At 30.4% G+C, this 15,791-nt stretch overlaps 1 protein-coding gene across 1 annotated transcript in view; it reads left to right on the top strand.

The window, feature by feature from the left end:
• Window positions 1-12,867: 12,867 nt before the first annotated feature.
• LOC106124311 (uncharacterized) overlaps window positions 12,868-15,791 on the top strand; it is a 17,203-nt gene continuing 14,279 nt past the window's right edge. The window contains exon 1 of the mRNA XM_013320851.1: window positions 12,868-13,142. Within this exon, the coding sequence (XP_013176305.1) occupies window positions 13,085-13,142 (58 nt within the window). The 5' untranslated portion in view covers window positions 12,868-13,084. The remainder of the gene's footprint in view (window positions 13,143-15,791) is intronic.

Here is a 15,791-nt window from a genome sequence, read left to right as displayed (position 1 = left end):
TACTACAAAAAATTTAAAAGGCAATTCCAAATTTTACCTAATATTATGTCTGAAATGTTGTTGTCATTCACTAATATTAATTAAACCTAGCTGTCGCCCGCAACTTCGTCAGCGCTTAAATAAAAAAGTAGCCTGTAATACCCGCGTGCACCTTCCCGTTCAAGTCCAGCCGCTCCGTAGATTACGCGGAACAAATGCGGCGTTGCGGACATACAGAGAGACAGAAAAGAAAAACAGACAGACAGCTATCAACTACGCATATATACCATATGTACGAAATATGATTTTTTTGATAACATACAGACACTCCAATTTTATTAATATAATTAGTATAATATAATTATAGTTTAAAATTCTTATAAAATGTAGAAACATGCATACAAAGGTTTCTCAAAAGTTACTTTAAGGTATTCATTTCTATAGACTTTAAATTTCCATAGAATGAGTTCAAAAGAAAATCAATATCGAAATAACTCTATAAAATTGGCATCGGTTTTATATTACTCTACATAGTAGCAGTTAACTACGTCAAAGGTAATGATTGTTCCAGTATCATTGGAAATCAACGATAGATCTAGAGTTACCTTTTGTGTAATTAAAAACTGTCACTGTTGTGTGTAATTAAAATAATGATTAGCAATCATTGAATCATTGCGTTTTCATTACCTCAATTAAATTGCTTTACCAAGCATTTTAATTTCATTAAAATAATATAATACTGCTCCAAATATTAAAAAAAAATATTAAGAAAGATATATAGAAGGGCGTCGGTGGCTCAGGGGTTAAGCACTTGATTTGCAATTTGCAGGTCCTGGGTTCGAATCCCGCCTTTTACCGATGTGTTTTTCGATATTCGATTTAAATATGTATTACATTTATCGGAAGTTACTAAGGTATCTTACGGTGAAGAAAAACATTATGTTGCAACCTACAAATATCTGAGAAGACATTTAAAGATATTTATGAAGTCAACCAACCCGCACTGGGCCAGCGTGGGTGACTATGGCCTAATCACCACTAAATTTCCGAGACCATCGTTGGGTATAGTGAGCTGATGATGAATTAGCGAAATTATCATACATGAACTTTAAATTATTATTATATCTTTAAAATGTTCTTATTAATGTAGTATATTTCCGGTCACCTAGTTCGTAGTTTAATTTATGAGGATACGAAATACTTGACTGGGAAATTATACCCAAAGGGAAGTATGAAAGTCTAATTAGTTATGAGAGCTACGATATATGTACAATACATAACTACGTTAAATTTATAAGTTTCGCGGCGTAAAGTTTGAAATTATAAAGTAGTATGAAATAAATTTTCTTATTTTAATATATTATAGTAGTAGTTTCAATTGGAAATATTAAAAAGAAACAAAAGTTTTTCTTGTTATTTTATTCTAGAATTGATAATAGAAAATGTATCACACAAACTTTAGTTTTTTTTACTAGTTGTGTAGAGTTAGTTGTTTTTTTATTTATTTTTTTATTTTAAATTATTAACAACCAGCCAACCAATTAATAACCAGTGCTTGACCACAAACTTCATAGTAAGTGGCTGTGTGATCGAAGAATGGTAGGCACTACCTTAGAAAATACTTATTCAACCGATTATTTTCCCTATTATCTCATCAAGCAGATGCACTTTTAAAACAATTTTATTCTTAGCAGAACTGTTATATTTAGTTTGCATAAGGTAGGTGGAAAAAAACTAATATCATGAAATAAATATTACATTGAATTCACAATCAAAAAATATTTAACTATTGAAAATTTCCAATAAATCTAGCAATCAAATTAAAATATTTTTGCATTCATTCTGTATCAATGGAATACATTCAATCGTCAGTTTGCTCTTTCAAATTAATTTAACCGTGCAGTTCATTTCGATGTTATTTAGCTGAGTATAAATCACAAATACTTTACATAATGGACATATGTACATTTTGATGTATGTACGCGTCGGATTAAATATCAATTCAAAAATATATTAATATATTTAAAATTTTAAATTACTATAAAATATTCGTGATTTTGTATTTGTTCGTTAATGTAGTTACGAAATTTATCACCATTTCTTCCCTATGGTTGGTACATTATGTACTATTTATACATACAGCACATATGAGTTCACCGTCGTTTTATTTATATATTAATAAATGTCGCCTACGACTCTGTCCATGTGGTATTAAAAAAACTTTTGGTAGCCTATATGTTCTTCCAGACTCCGATAAAGATGTAGTCATTTTGGAGATACCTTTGAAAGAAAGAAAAGTTTTTATTATAGGTAATACAGATTAAACCAAGAAAAAATAACTAACATAATAAAAATTGCACATAACTGAGAAATTAAATTAAACTTAAGTTACCAGTTTATGGTTAATTTGGATAATCTAGTGATGCCCACACTAGGCAATGCCTTTAAACAAACATTTATTCATCCATCCATCTAAATATGCGAATTAATAATATAAGTATTCCTTTGATTGCTAATGTCAATATTTTGCGGTTTGCGTTTTTGACGAATAAATAATTTTACATTCAAAGACAGTTTCAATATGATCTCGAACTCAGTGCTTGAGTTTCATCCTAAAATAACAAAAGAAAGTTAATGAGCTCTTACATCAAGGTTTATGGTCCATTTTACTAACAATTATGTCAATTTGAGGAAATAAAGAAATTGTACGGAGCCTTATATAAGCTGCCAATTAACAAAAATGTCATTATTAGCTTCATTTACATTTTTAAATTATGTATTTTGACAGCATAATGAAAACTCGTGATTAATAAGGTAATAAAACAGCTTTTTGTCATAAAACATTTGTATTTAATGTCGTAAGATCATTAGCAATTAGCATTAATAAGGTAATTAACATTACAAAGTCATGTACACAAAGGAAGATGCTGTCCACGACTCCATCTCATGTATTCTTCCAGACTATGTTTTAGAACTATGGCAACTTTCATCGAGATCCGTTGAGCCGTTGATTTTCAAATAAATTATCAAATGTAATAACTAACTACGAAGAAAATAGCTTACTTGATAATAAACGATTCTAGGTTGCCAAGAAATCAAGTAAATAGTATAGAGTAATTTTCCTCTAAATGTGGTAAATATTACATGTTTTATTAATAAATTGTACTCGATACAAGTTTTGCAAGGAATTTCATTATACTCTCCCGACTCTACGGAAAGGCGTGGATGTGGAGTAGTGACGTCATCTGCTATCTAATAATTTGTCAATAAAATACGCCATACTAACTTACGAAGCAAAACTTTCTAAGTTACATATTGTACAGTCAGCGTCATAAATACCGTAACAGACAAGATATGCAAATATATAGGTACACCAAAAGTAATCAATTATATCAGTACAACAAAAGTCCTCAAATTAATAGTAGAGATAGAGATATATTTCACGCTGTGTATGTACCGATGTATTTGAGCAGGGTGAATGTATCTATTTAATAATAATAATAATAATAATTTATTTAAAAGAAAGTACACATAAAAATATACATCAGTTGTTGGAGCATCCTTTTAAGTATATAATACCTGTGACAGAATGCTCCGTTCTTCCGTACCATACATTTTTATTTTTATTTTTATTTTTTATTTTTATTTTTTATTTTTATTTTTTATTGTTATCTTTATTATATATATTTTTTATTTTTTATTTTATTGGTATCTATTAATTTGAGGACTTTTGTTGTACTGATATAATTGATTACTTTTGGTGTACCTATATATTTGCATATCTTGTCTGTTACGGTATTTTTGACTCTGACTGTACATAACATATTTCAAATATTATGACTGTCAAAAAGTTCTTATTAACGGCTCTCTCCTTGCAACATTCTTTAAAACATTACTTCGCTTATCTTAAATCTGGAACATAAAGCAATTTCAGCACTGATTAACCCAAAATGCAAAGTTTAAGGCGACAAGCGGTCTTAAAATAAATTCACTTTGAAAACTTAGAAGACTTTTAAAGTTAAAACTATTAATACTTTATAACTTTTGAGGCAGGCGAGCAGTTTTAGTTGTCAACTGACGTCTGATCCAAATAAAATAGTAGAGAAACATTCATAAATGTAAGGTCAAAATTAAAAATTATGCTAATTTCTTATTAGGAAAGGCTGATAAGGTGAAGTGGATTTGACGCAGAAGGGGAAATATTCTGGTTTTGTGCATCCCTCCGTTGTTGATTAAAGGTTGGCAACGCATCTGCAATAGCTAATTATGGGCAGCGGACACTTTGCTTTTTGGCGATTCCACATGGCCGTTTTCTAGTTTGCCACCTACCAAAATAACAACATTAATAATTTTCTATTTTAAATGTAACCTTTTACAATAAACGAAACTATATTCATAAAAGAGTATTTTAAAGCTGAGCGAAAAAAATAATAATTACAGAATAATGTCACGTTGAAACGTTCGCGAGACATTTTTATAATGTTCCGTCGAATTTCATCGCGACCGCAATTCCAATAAGTTCTAAAAGAATGTAATGAAATTCCTTCGCTTCAGTTTTCTCCGATTAAATTGACATTTTTATATTACACATCTTCTTATTAAAATTATTGGCTGTTGCTGGCATTATTAAACGCCAAAATTGGTCTTGACTTTATATTTATATGATTTTAACATCTTACTATGTTATTTACCTTGGACTTTAGAAATTATGATGGACGAATTATTCTGAAAGAGAAATAATTATGTTAAAATTAATTTGTGATTGATTCTTTAAAGTCATCATGCATAAAAATTATATTTGGTGATTATTTAATCTATATAAATTTTAAAAAGAGACGTGATTAATATTTTTGCAATTCAAAAACTACTGGACCGATTTCAAAAACTCTGAATAAGATAAGCTGTATTGCCAGATTTTTTATTACGAATGAAAGAAGCGCGTGAAAAAGCTAGTAACATATAAAGTTTTTTTCTTCGATACATGGAACAAATACAAAAAGTATAACTTAATACCAAACTTAAAATTTCTTACCGATAACAGCGATTTATTTGCTAGAATATTATTTTGTTTTATAATACATTTTTGTATCATATAAATTTTAAACGCGTACTTTATTGTGAGAGAGTAATAAGCTTCTTGCAAGCAAATTGAACTAGTGCATGACAACTAGGACATTTATTACATTTGAAAGCGAGCTAATGGCAAAGCGTCGAGTGGTATAAAGACGTCTTTCTTGTGGGAAAAATGGAAACAGACTCGATTTAATGTGGTCTTAAATACTTTGACACTTTTAATAGAATTTTTAAATCTTATATATAAAATTCTCGTGTCAATTTTTGTTCCCATACTCCTCCGAAACGGCTTGACCGATTCTCATGAAATTTTGTGAGCATATTGAGTAGGTCTGAGAATCGGCCAACATCTATTTTGAATCCCGCGCGGACGGAGTCGCGGGCGACAGCTAGTAACTTATAAAAACTGGTCGTTTAATTCTCCATGGATTTATTACAAATAAGAATGTAATCACACGTTGGTGTTATGTTAGTTGTACTCTTTGTTAGAGGCCTAAATTTAGTCATCTTTCCTTTTCCGACCTTTACTTAAAAGGAAAAAATGCGAAGAAGTAGATTTGACGGAGGAGGGGACACTTAAGAAGGGAGAATATTCTCTTTCTATGCGTCCCCTCTTCCGGCGATTAAAGGTAGGCAACGCATCTGCAATTGCGGATGTTTGCAGGGGTCGATTCGCTTTTTCAGCGAAACCAGGTGGCCGCTTGTTCGTTGGCTACCTAATAATATAATGAAACAATATATTGACGTGTTAATAAGATAATCTAGAACTTAATCTTACTATTATAGATGGTTTATTTTGTGGTATTTCTTTGTGTAAATTACATTTGAATGGTTATATAATTAAGTTCCAGAATCCATTTTATAGCAAAGCATTCTGGAAACTTATGATTGCAAAATCAAATGAACGTAGACTCTAAGAATTTTATTTTGTTCTAAATTAGAAAATTCTTTTGACGTCGGCATTAGTAGAGTTTCCAGGTGACTCTCTTAAAAGAAACGGCCTTTGATAACAGTTATTATGTTTCTTTTTATTACTGTGTTCAACATAAAACTATTATGAGTCTGGAATAATATCAAAGGTGCATATTAACCTTTAAGTACCAAGGTGAGTTTGTTGTATTGTAAGTATGAGGTGGGGTCTGAGAAGACTCACTTTCTTTAATGTTTGAAATGAAATAACAACTTGCAATAACAATTTATTTCTTTTATATAACCGTGAAATTTTACTCCGGTTACATGTTTTTCTTTGTGTTTTTACAAGTGAATTAGAAGAATCAAAATATGTTTTTATTTTTATTATATAAGTTTCCGAAAATGAAAACACATAGTAATTAAAATGTCGTTTTATGTTTACTTTCTTACAATAATTCTAAAGTGCAGTGTTTTTTTTTCTTATGATACAAATATTTTCTACAAAATTTCCTTAACCTTCTTTTATAATTTAATGAGAAATATTAGATATATAAAGGTTCATTTATATTATACCTTAACACCAATATTGTCTCGAAATTCACTGTCGAAATGAAGTATAGCGCAGTAAATCACCCGACCTTCATTATGTGAGAGGAGATTTTTTTAGGTTTCCGATAGTTTTATTTACAAATGTTATTCGAAATAATATGTTTTATAACACACGTTTATTCTAAAAAACAATATAGATATCTGTAAAATTGGTTTTCGGATGATAATAATTTAAAGAATAATAATTTTAAGACAAGTACCAAGTAGATGAAACTCCGCGTTTCGTCTGATATGAGTCGTGCCGGAGAAGCCTTGTTTTAGTCCCCTTTCACAAAGAGGATCTTGTTACATTTTTCATGTGTAAAGCTGGGCGCTAGTAAGCTGTTATAATTTAGTTTGACTTATGTCCATCGGTTCAGATAGCCTTCTCAGTCTATATAAGTCTATCGCGTTATTATTTAAGCACTTATCTAATATATAGACCTCGCCTTAATAAACAATAAAGATAATGCAATACATTTAAATAGTAGACACTACAATGCTAGTAGACAAGACAAGAATAATAAGGCCTTTGTAACGTGCTGCTTAACAATGCTATAGCCTATTTATAAAATGGTATGTCCGCTCTATTTATTAGTATAATAAAATATTTACCCTTAAAAAGTAGGAAAGTTTAAAAACACCAGTGAACTTTATAATACCATACTTAATTACATCACAAAACAATTTATGTACTATTTTTGTTATTCATATATACAATATTTCTTTGCTTGTTTTGTTTTACAAAAACTGTTAATTGAGTGGTAATTTTCCGCAAGCTCCATCCTTAGCGCCTAATCATTATTTCTTGGCATTCTTACGTAGGGATAATATACAGTAGTAAAAAATACAAAAGCTTTTACGAGTATATTACCGTAATGGTACGGGTAGGCATAAAAATACGAGGTTTTATAAACATACATATTAGAGAAAGTTTTATTTTTTTATCATAAGGTGGAAAACGAGCGAGCGGCCACCTGAAATCGCCAAAATAGCGAAGTGATCGTTGCCCATAGATATACGCAATTGCATATGCGTTGCCTACCTTTAACGAACGCAGGAGAGGATGCACAGAAAGAAAATATCTTCCCTTACAATGCATCCTCTCATCCAGAAAATCCACTTCCACTTCCCATCCTTTCCTTTTAAAAAAGGGTGGAAAGGGAAAGACGACTAAATTAAGCCTCCAGGACGCACACTCATCAAACGAAACGCAGAATTGAAGTTGGGAGACAACTGTCGACAGCTGAGTGGATAATATCACGATATCAGAATCGCAATGCCAGTAAGATTTTTAGTGTATTTCATAGTTTTCATTGTTTTGCACTTACGATCGTATTTCAGTAAACTTGCTTTCCACATTACGAAATTAATTTAAAGTTGAGTTATTAAAAAAACCCTAAAACAGCTTTGACTATTTCAAAATTAGTTCGATACTGTCGAAACATGGTACGCCGGATTAATTTAAAACTTATAATTAATTAATTATTTGATCGATTAAAATACTTATATATTTATATTGTAAAACGATCACTTTAGAACTTTTAATATTTTTAATTCGTAAAGAACTTAATCGGTTAAGTACTTGTGAATGTTGACTTCATTTCATTAAGTTTCAAACTTATCAGGTCGTAGAAGCGAATGGGAGAGCTCTATGAAATTAAAAAAGGCTTCTTAAAAATTTCAACAGTAAAGAAATTTAAAGGAGACTTTACTCTACCACTATTCTGCGTTTATGGATTTAAAAACTTAAAACCTATTAAACTCTTGAGCCGCAGATGGAGTTAAAGGTTTTATCTACGTTTTTGTACAGATAAAAAAATAAACAAAAGAGCATTTAGCAGTTTACGGAGTTTTTTTTAACTTTAAACTTTTTTATCTATGAGGCCTTTTTACGTTATGTTTTTGTTTCTTTTTATATTCAGATTAGGATGTTCTTATCATTGTGTGTAGTAGTCTTACTAAAATTATAAATGCGATAACCCGATGGTTGTTTGTTACAAAGTATCTCCGGAACGTCACAACGGATCTTGATGAAATTTAGCACAGATGTAGAACACATAGGCTTTTCAGTACAACTAAATATTATAAAAATATTTTATTAAAAAAATGTATAGTAATTGATCTTTTATTGACTGAAAGTAATTGAATTGTCCGGTGATACGGAATTAATAATCTTGTGGCGCACATGCGTAATAGCTAATCAGCAAAAAACAAACGAAACCGTTCACACAAACAGACAAGCTAATATATGAATTACAACGTAGAATGGTAACAATGCCTTTATGTAAATTTATATGCTACTAGCTGTCGCACGCGACTCCGTCTGCGCTGGATTAAAAAATAGATAGTAGCCGATCGGTCAAGCCGTTTCGGAGGAGTATGCGAACGACAATTGTGACACGAGAATTTTATATATAAGATTTTATTTTATTTATTATTTTTATAATTATATCAATCTAATCTGTGTCCAGATAGATTATAGTCGAATGTAGTATTTTGTTCTAAACATGAATCAGTTGCACGATAAAAACAGCTGAAGCTAAATGTGCGTCGTTTAATAAATGGCTCCGACTGCCGTAACGAGAGTAATCTGCAATTCAAATATATTATTCACGGTATTCGTTATATAGTTTCATTTTTACGAAACGTTTCAATTATAATTTAATAATAACTGAACCCGGAGTATATTGCGTTGTCTAAATTATCAAAATATTATAAAACGATTAAGTTAAAGTTTGACGCGAAAGAATCCTTTCGCGCGAATGACGTGCTTTCGTTACAAAGTCCAGTGTCAGAATGAATAGTGGAGTCGTAGTATGTCCCCATATACCTCGATATTTTAGTAAGATTAATTTTGAGTCAATACACTGCCACATTTTCGGATTTTCTTCCTAACAATTTTTAGATATTTTAATATACAAACCTACATACTTTAGCGTGTCTCAGAGGTTTAGGAACGCATTAGAAACATTGATTTTTGTTTATATAGTTGGACTCCGTACTTAAAATTTTACACTTAAATATACACATCATATTTTTCTTTAGTTATATTTTTTTAACCCCTAAATTCGATGGTGTCAAGTGTGACGAACTAATTTTTTAGCATTTTTCCTGTACTTATTTCATATCCAAATATATAACTTTACTAAAAAAAAACAGTTTTTTTTGCTACAAAAAATTTCGTCGAATTAAGGGTTAAAGTAGTAGCGCAGTGATCCAAAGTTAATCTTGTACTACAAGAGGTCGACATCGCCGCCTGTCTGTGCTCCGTCTCTTGCCAGACGATCGCTTATTTTTAGCTACCTATATGTTTTCAATTACTTCATAAATTAAAATGTTGACATGTTAAAGAGAAAAGTTTTTTAAATTATTTGAATATATAAGCATTCTTCTCGCGTTGGTACAAACATGAGCAAGACAACTTCCGTAAGAATGAGGTCATTAAGTGGAACATTACGTATTAATGACAGGAGGTTCATATAGCCCTCATTTTTTATTACACTTATGTGTAAAGGCCGGCAACATATCTACGGTTACTCTGGCGTTGCGTATATCCATGGGTGTCAGACCAAATAATTTTAGGCGATCGCTTACTCGTTTGCCCATTTGTCCTAAAAAAATCGTTTTTTGATTACGACTTTGTCAGCGCGGAATAAAAAAAAAACTTTTCTATTAACTAAAGCATTATACTTCGATTGATAAAACCACTCCAACAAAGGTAGTGTTTGTATTCTCGGAAGGGGATGATTCTCCAGTTTCCGAGTCTAACAAAATGGATTCCAATAAACGAGGTAAGCTACGTAAGCGTAAAACAATTAGGATATGAAACGTTTTATCGAGATTTTTAGTTAGACATTGTTTGTATATATTTGAAAATATACTATGAAATTTTTATTTAATACTAGCTGTGCCCGCGACTTCGTCCGCGTGAAATACTGTCGTTGTGCTGCGCGCGGTACTGGACAGTACTTGGACATTGCAACAATACTTTATTTTTCTAAAATATTTTTTTTTTCTAAAATAACGTAGCCTAAGTTACTCCTTATCACATCACCTACCTGCCAGTAAAAGTCCCGTAAAAATCAGTACAGCCATTTCAGAGATTAGCCGAAACAAACAGACGGATAGAAAAAAATGTTACAATGTCATTTTGCTGTATGTACTGTTTATATATGCATATACATATAGTTATTTCAATATTACAAACAGACACTCGTTTTTTTTTATATGTATAGATTTATCCAGAAAAGTTCGGAGTAACAATTCTTTTTACTTTAAATCTAATTGTTATTAAATGTAACTAAATGATTTGTAACGCAAACGACAATGACGAACGAGGTGTCAAACTACACTTGTTACTTAGTGGTAATAAGTCGTACAAAACCCACGCTTCGTTTTATATCTATCTTTTGACCAGATAATCCAGAAATATTAAAAGTAAAATAATAGATTGTCTGTCCTAGACCTCTATCTGTATTCTAGAATAATATTTTCAATGCGTTTGATTGATGAGTTATTACGATCGTACACTTAGCAAAACACAAATCGTCTTAATCCTCGAAAAAACCCTTATGATGGATTGCGGGATTGCTATAAACTAATACTAAGGGTTTCCACTGACAAAAATATGGAAACATAGTGTCACCTCTATCATACTCTTTGAAATAGACAGAGATAACATTAACATTTTAAAATTAGGTAGGTGATACAGCAATGGAGTTTCACACTCAATGTTTGTATAAACTTAAGGCATCATATATCAATTAATTAAACATTTGTCAATATTAAAATACAGTTTGTCAATTATCAATATTAAAAAGCGTATTTCACATTTCACTCGCAACCCTATTTTTATTTATACGATTATTTGTGCGTGTGTGTGTGTGTGTGTGTGTGTTGTGTGTAGTGTGTGTGTATGTGTGTATGTGTGTGTGCGTGTGTGTGTATGTGTGTGTGCGTGTGTGTGATCACTTACGCTTTATTCTAGAACAATGAATAATGCAATGTTATCCGATACGATGCGATACAATGCGATGCAATGTGGTACAATGCGGTACAATGCGATACGATGCGATACGATGCGATACAATGCGATACGATGCGATACAATACAATACAATACTACCTGATAGACAGCCCACTGCCGCTTCTTATTCGTATAACGTAAAATTTTGAAACCAACATTTTTCGATATAATTGGGGCTTTCTAATATTTAAGTTACTTCTATTTTCATTGTGGGTCATGACTGACGTTAATAACTAATAATTAGGTGGCCGGAATGACCGATCGCAATTATTTACATAGAAATAACCTACGCTTTTCACAAGTTTTTCTTTTTAATATCGTGTTTAGTTTACATATAAATTGTTTTAGTAATATTTTGTTTATTTCTTTTATTTTATTCGATAAGACGTTTCATTGTTTCCGTTAGCCTAATTGAATTCTTGAAGAATTGTTATCGCTCCATCACGATACGGTTAAATTTTCTCACGTTATATTTATTTTTATATTATAAGGTGTTATTTGACTTTAGTTTCATATAATATTACTTACGTGATTGAGTTAAATAGCTTTAAATAATCCCTCGTTATTATAATTCATAATTAAAAGAGTAATGAAATTTCTTTTAGCAGTACCTATGTGTATGGAATGCTTTGTTTTATTTTACTGTCTGCGTTTAGTTTTTATAAAAATGTTGAAACACAATCAAATAAGATTGATATGTCTAAAATGAAAGTAACTAAAATACTAGTCGACGTTAAATTTAAAGCTCCTAAATTTAAGTTAGTACAAAACTCTCTACTTAGCGATAGTTAATTCAAAACATAAATTGCAGATAAAATGTTTTTCATGTTCGCAATGCTTAAAAGTTACATATTCCGGACCTGTGACTAAAATTTAAATTAAACTAACAAAAATAAACTGAATAAAAATGACTACAAAACCATTTCAAAAATTGTTCAATAATAATATTGCTTTATTTAGATTAAGTTAGTTTTCGTACACAGTCGAGGATTTTAATTTCCCACCCAGGTAAAATCAAATTCAAAGGTCAAATTATACCTTCACAATGAAATTACGTTAAAAACATGCCACAGGAATATACATTATAGCGATTTACGTTTAGTTAACACAAAATTAAATAATAATTAATATTTTTTTAGCTTCTTAGAGCATTATTGTATTGTTTTAGTCTTTAATACCGGTCCTATAAATCTTAAACGAACGCGTCAAATTCCCGCTGAATATTAAATGATCATAGAAGTATCGGAGCGTAGTATCACCACTGAGAACCGCGTCGCGCGCACGCCGTAGCTGCCAGTCTTCGCGTAGACGCGTAGCAAACGCACGTCTGCTACGCGCGCTCCCGCTACGTATTACGTAGCTAAGTAAAATGTTTCAATAAAATTAGTTCGCGTATTGTTTTTAAAATTGCTAATAATTTAGTTTGGTGAAAATATATGTGAGCGTTATCAATAAAAGTGATTAAGGAAATATTTTAAACTTGTAATATATAAATAAGTTATAATGCTTAGAAATTTTAGTGTTGTGGTAAAAACAACTATTTTTCTTCTAACATTGCAAGGTAATGTTATGTTAAATTTGCTATGCGTGTGCATATTTTATTATATATATTTTTTTTATTTCCTGAGATAAATCTTTGTGACTGATAATATAAGTAATATCAGAACAACAGTATCGACTTTGTGGAACGTGAAAAATTTTACAACTTAAGTTATGAAATAAATGAATTAAGTTTCAGTTATAAATATTTTAATAACGCTTAGATCGTATTAAGTTAGTAATACTTAGTGTGTTTGATACGCGGAAATAAGTATTCATTTTTCGTTTTATGTGCATTTCGTTTTGAACTTACTTGCTTATGCTAGATTTTTGCACTTGCGGACAACAAAACCAAAATGTTAAAATGAATTATTTTTTACATTTTCGTATTACTGCACCTTTTCTTGTAATGAACGGTTCTTGAGTATAGAAATCTGTCTATTTATAAGTTTATAAAAAAATACAAAAATGATTTTTATAATCATAAAAACTCCTAGTAGTAAACACCAAATCGTAATTAAAGGATTTCCGAACAAAAAATGTAAAACTTCGTTTCGCAGAAGTTGTTCTGTAGACTTTTGTTCTTACAACGCTTTGAAATTAACATTGAAAAAAGAAACACAAACAAAACGGATATTGAAATACCCTTTAACGATTAATTAATCGCTTCGTTGAGTTTACTTTGAGAACTTACGTATGACGTGTGTGCTTGGAACCCGAACTTGGAATGTAAGGATGAATATTTTATATAAGAGTGATAGTTCGATTATATAGTCAGCGAATTAGCGAACCTGCGATAAAACAATCGTTTGAGAAGAAGTTTATAATTCTATGATTGTGTTCCATTTATGTTCGAAATTTTTTTTCTTAATTTTGTGATAGCAAACAGTAACATTACGTTCACACTAATATCATTTGGCCACGGTTATACAGATTATAGACTAGTTTAAGAGATAGTCATATTAATTTTTAAGGCGATTGCGAAAGATGTTTTATATATTTCAAAAATATTAAAATGTTTAAGAAAACTTGTGAATATTTCCGTTACAGAGTTAATCCAAACAGTGAGTTTCCTTTACCAAAATATCTCTACAAAACAAAATGCTGTGTTATTTATTTAAAGATAATAAATAAATTGGTTGATAATGTTGTGTTTTCTTTGCCACTGAGATAAGAAAAAACAAAAGCTAGGGGCATTAGTAGAATAAGAGTAAAAATTACATGACCTGGTAAACTTCACATCACTTACCTGCCTGTATTATATATGCAACTAAATATATGTGTACAGCGCATACATTCAGTAAATATTCCACGATTTTAATCTTAATGTCAATGTAAACACTTTGAAATAACAAATAAAGATAAAAGTAATTGCGCCGTGACCCAGGGGTTAGTCAGAGATTACAGATATGTTATTTTGCACAACCCCTGCGTACATCTCGTGTTTGCCAACACAACTACATAGCCAACTTTTGTACATTTATTATATTGTTATCGCTTGTAACCACAAATGTAAACTATTAAATTAACATTGCGACAATTTTTATTATGTTTTAGGAAGAATAATGACTGTAATTGATTGAATAGAAAAATAAAATATTTAAAAATACTAATTAACTATTGATTTTTCTTTTTACTGATATAAATTAATAAATTAAATATTAAAACAAAACACAAAATAGCAAAGGAGGTGTGTCACCGCCCCAAATGGAGGTCCCTGATCTCTGCCTACCACTATAGGTTACGGGCGTGAGTTAAGTTGTTTTGTAATTGTAAATATAAATAATATTAGTAACTGACACTAATAATTAATTTCTAATTAAACACATCAAAAGGTACATTTTAAAATAAATACAGTAATATTACAAATTGAATAATTGTCAGTTTAATTTCTTACTTTAACGAATCGTTATCATGACATCAGTAGGAATAGATAAGAAACTATTAATTGAAATAAGGTCACAAAGTACGATGAATACTTTATCAGGATGTTATTTTCTCTAGTGAATTGTACAAGGGTCGTAATAGCGTAAGTTTCTCAACAATGATCTATACTTTCTTTGTTTGAAGTATTCCTATTCTTTTATTCATGAAATAACATCAATGCTATCGTTTTTTCCGTTGCTAAATAACATCGGCTCCCGACAAAAAGCAATAAGGTTGTAGGAAGAAATACAAAGTCACAGGCTACGTTAGCAATTCCTTCGGTTATGTCGTAAAGATTTCTTTGTGTACATCTCCGAGACTAGCGGCAGTCTAGAACATTGTTATTTTTAATGGCTACGCTTATTTATTGTACTTCAATAAATTTAAGTTACGGTTTTTTATAGATTTTCCCGTTTCCTTCTTTCTGTTTCAAATCAACAATATCATAGGTTTTTAATGTTATCCTTTACAATTGGAATTCAGCTTTTTTGTTAATGAAATTCGAATTTCAAATTGAAAATTGAATCTAATGTTTGATTTTAAATTAGTATCCACGAATTTGAAGATTTTTTTTTAAATTTCAGTAACACACGCATATAAAATAAATACATATATATACAATAATGCATATGCACATATGCATATGCATTATTGTATATATATGTATACACACATCTCTCCGCAAAAATTTTGCGGAGAGATGTGTGTATGCATATGCGAAATATATATATATATATATATATAT

This window comes from Papilio xuthus, unplaced genomic scaffold (genome assembly GCF_000836235.2).
Source record: "Papilio xuthus unplaced genomic scaffold, Pxut_1.1 DF828952.1, whole genome shotgun sequence".
NCBI classification, from domain to species: Eukaryota; Metazoa; Arthropoda; class Insecta; order Lepidoptera; family Papilionidae; genus Papilio; species Papilio xuthus.
This window is presented reverse-complemented; position numbering and strand designations above follow the sequence as displayed.